General features: G+C 42.0%; 1 protein-coding gene across 1 annotated transcript; it reads left to right on the forward strand.

Annotated features, from left to right (window-relative positions):
* The first annotated feature begins 238 nt into the window (after window positions 1-238).
* Window positions 239-3,586, forward strand: LOC139723818 (uncharacterized). Its single transcript, XM_071635024.1, has one exon. The coding sequence runs from the start codon at window positions 239-241 to the stop codon at window positions 3,584-3,586; it is 3,348 nt and encodes a 1,115-aa protein (XP_071491125.1).
* Window positions 3,587-4,780: the final 1,194 nt, after the last annotated feature.

Genomic DNA, 4,780 nt, shown 5'->3' on the forward strand with positions numbered 1-4,780 from the left:
CATTATCTGACCCAGCGCGAAATTAATCATCCGCTGTGCAAGCGTGGACAAACCAGGTCATTTTTGCCCTCCACGATAGAGTATTAGTACCTGTAAATGGGCGTGCAAGTATTTGTAATCATCATCTAGAACTTCGTGCTTCTTGGCTTTGGCCAAAGAGATAATTTTCTTCTGATGGTGACCGGAACATTCTTGGTTGCCTAATTTTGTTAACCAGAAGGCATCAACGTTACTGAACATGCTTCTTGTTTTTGCCATTCTTGGGAGCCTAGCCTCCACCAGCTCGGTTGAGGCATCTCCCTGCAACATTTACCAGCTATCGGCCGACTGCAAATCTAGGTCCCTGCGGACCGTACCCGAGAATATTCCTTGCAACATTGTCCGAATCGCCCTGCAGATGAATCGCCTTCCAGCCGTAGACGCTGACGATTTCGGATGTTTTTCCTCGCTGCGACAGCTCGACCTGTCAACCAATGAGATTCGTGTAATTCATCCTGCAGCATTCGCACACTTAAATTCACTCACAGTTCTAAAACTATTTGATAACTTTCTCCCCGCGGTTCCCTCTGTGGTAAATATGGATAAACTTTTGGCCTTTAACATCGGTAAGAATCTGATCAACGACTTGAGTTTCGAGATTTCTCCCGCTGTGTCGAGAATGATAACGCTGAACGTTGAAAGAAACAATATCAGGGAGGTACCACAAATTGCTTTCTTAGTGGAGAACATTTGGCTGAGGAACAACTTGATTACAACTTTTGTTCCATCTCAATTCTCTAACATACAAGGAGTAGTTCACTTGGACCTCAGCATCAATAGCCTTGCTGTCATCTCTGATTTCGGACCGATGACAGCTCTAAAGGTCTTGAAACTTGAAGGCAATCGAATCGAGCGGATTCATGAGGATGCCTTTGCGGGGCTGTTGAGTCTAGAGCGGCTAGATCTGAGCTACAATAGACTCCAGAGTGTCAACAGCTTGTGTGTCCTGGCAACGGTCCATGACTTGAACCTACGTTCCAACAGAATCCAACTCTTGCCTCATGAGTGTTTTACGAAGTTTAATAACCTCAAGTCTTTGATATTGATCGATAACCATCTGGCTTCTTTTGATTGTTCTGCCGGTGTATCACTTCTCCCAAGTCTACTTCTCAACCAGAATAGGATAAGCAGACTTGTCATATGCGAAAATGTGACATTGATTACATCAGCCCTGAACGCCTCACGAAACCCAGTTCGTTCGGTAACAATTAGAGGGCAAACAATGATAGAAGACGTCTACATCATGGCAGGCATTCTTGAAGAGATCGTCTTTGACTCGAACAGCAGGGAAACTATACGCTTTTTGATTCTGACACAAAATCGACTTAATAACCTCGATTTCCTGCAAGACTTTTCCAGGCTCTCGTTACTCGACCTCAGTTACAATCACATCCGCGTCTGGAATAGTACACATTTTGAAAATTGCACTGGTGTTTCCACAGTCATAATGAGCCACAACGGACTGCAAGAAATATCCGATTTTACGTTTTTCCCGCAAATGGAGGTACTTGATTTGTCCAATAATGTGATCCGATATATACATCCAGGTGCGTTCAACAATATGCCGAGACTCAATTCTCTAGATTTGTCGGGAAACAAACTTCAGGTCATGCCAAATCTCGGTTGTAGAAAACTTCAATCCCTGAATCTGAATGGCAACGATTTCCGATACCTGCCATCATCAGCCCCACTGGAGGGATTACCGGAGTTAAGAAGACTGTCTCTGCAACACTGTCATTTAGTGAGGCTTCCTTCTTGTAACCTGCCGAAACTGACATACCTTTTATTGCAACACAACAATATTTCTCAGGTAGATTGGGAAATGTTTTCCGTTCATTTCAGCGACGTCACATACCTAATACTGTCAGATAATACCATCACAAAACTCTCAGCTCAACTGCCGCCTTTTCTTACTCATCTTCACATAGACGGAAACCGCCTCACTTCAGTGGGATATGGTTTGGACGCAGCGCTGACAGATATGAATTTTTCTAGCAACGCAATCACAACGACGAAGAACATGACCGTGTCAGCAACCTTAAGAGGTCTTTGGTTGGGGGATAATCTGCTGAGGTATATCACGCTAGCGTTATTTTTACGTGCTCATTCTTTGAACTTTCTCGACCTTTCTGCTAACGTGATATCTAGCCTTTCCAGCAATAGCTTTGAAGGTCTATCAAACCTTTTCAGTCTTTCCTTAAGAAAAAATAGGTTAACTTATTTGCCACCCGGTCTATTCTTTCCGTGTTCTAAACTAGCGCACCTGGATGTATCTGCTAATCCATTGATGAACGTCTCATACCAATTATTCCACGTCCCTCTCAATCTTAATTTGCTTGACCTGTCTGGCACGGATCTATCCCTCCGTCAGCTACAGGCACTCGACGGAAATCCAGCTCCTGGTTACGTTCTTCTCAACAATTGCCTCGGACTTTATGAGCTGGCAGAAGAAATCCAGCTACACCTTTCCAACCCTACGAATACTATAAATTTGGAACTGACATATAATAGATTATGGAGTCATTTCCCTATTATAACCTCTTCCAACATTAGGATCTTGGGGTTGTCCCATAATAGATTTGTACGTTTACCGACTCAATTATTAACAAAACGCATTCACTCGTCGTTACAGGTGTTAGATCTGTCAAGCAACAGAATCAAATGGCTTCCAAGAGATACGTTCTCACGTCTACCCAATTTGAGAGATCTTTATCTCAGTGACAACGAGCTGCAAGCCCTCTCATCGACGTCATTGCCATCTTTTACTCGCATCTCTACACTCGATGTTCGTCAAAACAATCTTACGAGCGTTGACGAAAAGATGTTGCGTTATGCATCACGTAACATGAATTTCTTGGGAGAGGAAAACCCTTGGATTTGCGACTGTCGTCTTCGATACCTACAAATGTGGCTGTGCCACCTTTCTGAACCCTTGTCTTGTTCCTCTCCAACGTCCCTTCTGCATCAGAGTCTGTTCTTGACACGACCGGAAAGCCTCAAGTGCCGGCCGGAAATCTGCGCTGAACAAGATGCTACGTTGATAGCCTTCGGCGGTAGCACTTCACTAGTTCTGTCATGCCCAATGAAGTTCGTCAGTCCCACCGCTATCACGTGGGCAATTCCGGGGGGAATAAGCATAAATATTACCCATAACACCTCCGAATCATTAAACAACGTGCGAATGGGGTCGCTCGGAAGCTTGTTGTTCGATGGCATTGGACTTGACAATGAGGGGAAGTACGCTTGCCGCGTTCTTGACGAGGGACAACTCTACGAATACCGTTTCCAGCTGACCGTCCGGCCGACGAGTCCGGCAGAAGAAATGCGCGCCTACCTCGACATCAACTCCACCAATCAGTTTGTTCTGGCATCTCTGTGGCAGAAAAGGCTGCAGTGTGGGACAGAGACCGAAGGTGAGACTCTCGAAACACCCACGTCTAGTTCTGGGGGCAATGATCTAAGCAGCAAAAGTTGTATTTTTTGCTCATCTCATGTCGAAGTTCTGGCAATCTCCTGGATCTCTTTCCTTGTTTTACGCTATCCATAAAAAAAATATACACCCTTGATATTACCTAATACGTTGGGAAGAGATGGAAGGGAATATTTTGGCCTATTCTCAATTGAAACAGACGTTATCTGGAAACTACAAAATCAACTTCCAGAGTTGTTCAATAGATCAAAAGACCATGATATCGTCGGAACTTTGGAACAAACTGAAATCTTTAATCCGTGACTATTTAATACTCCCGAAGCTATTTCATAATAATCATTCTAGATGAAAGTTCCTGCTCTTTGTGCACATTAAATTACTTGCAAATACATTATTTGTAAGAATGACCTCATTAGAAAATGCATTCGGACGTCTATAGGTATGTTTAGTAAGTATCACCAATTACAAAACTTTCAATCAATGCGATCATTTATGCAGGTAACTAATCTTGCGTATTAACATAAATAGGGGTGCAAAGTGATTATGTTGTATTAAAATCACAAACCCTATAACGATTATCTTTCTGCAATACGTGATTTGTTTTTGTTTTCTTTCTCTCTCGTTGCATGATTTTATAACTTATTTCATTTGGTGTCATGATGTTATAATAAATTACATTTTTGCTATAACAATTTTTTGTTGTGAGTAATGAAGATATTTTCTTTTCTAGTTCTTTTTTGTGATCTCATCGGGGCACGGACACTATATAATATTTTTTTTTTTTGGCTGAATCTCATTGCCATGTTTAATTGAATAAAAGACACTAAATGACTATACGTAACAGTGCAAGATCAGAGAACAGAATGTAACGCTGTCTTCTAAACATTTTCCGTCAACTGGTCATAATGGTAACGGTATACTTCTTATCGAGTGATGGAATTTCACATTTTGTGTGTGTGTATTTGCGTGAGTGCTTGTTAATGTGCATGTGCATGTGCATTTGAGCGAGTGTGTGTGAGTGTGTGTGCTTGTGTAAATGTCTTTGTGTGTGGGCCCACGCTCCGTGAAATGGCGATCTTCTTAAAATGCTCCAAAGGCACGGTTTCAATGTCCTTGGTGCATGAATTGGACTCCAGTGACCGAGGTATAGTTGTAAATTGTATAGTTTTTATAATCTTGAAAATTATTGGAGTTGTAAGTTATTGGATTGTTGTTGTTTTTTTTTTTGAAAATGCGTTTGGTATACTACGTTAAGATTAACAGTTTTATGTGTTGATAGGTTTATTGGTGTCGTGTTATACTCGTATTATA

This window comes from Diadema antillarum, unplaced genomic scaffold (assembly GCF_040938485.1).
Source record: "Diadema antillarum isolate AM-2024a unplaced genomic scaffold, OU_Dant_1.0 scf00000201, whole genome shotgun sequence".
Taxonomy (NCBI): domain Eukaryota; kingdom Metazoa; phylum Echinodermata; class Echinoidea; order Diadematoida; family Diadematidae; genus Diadema; species Diadema antillarum.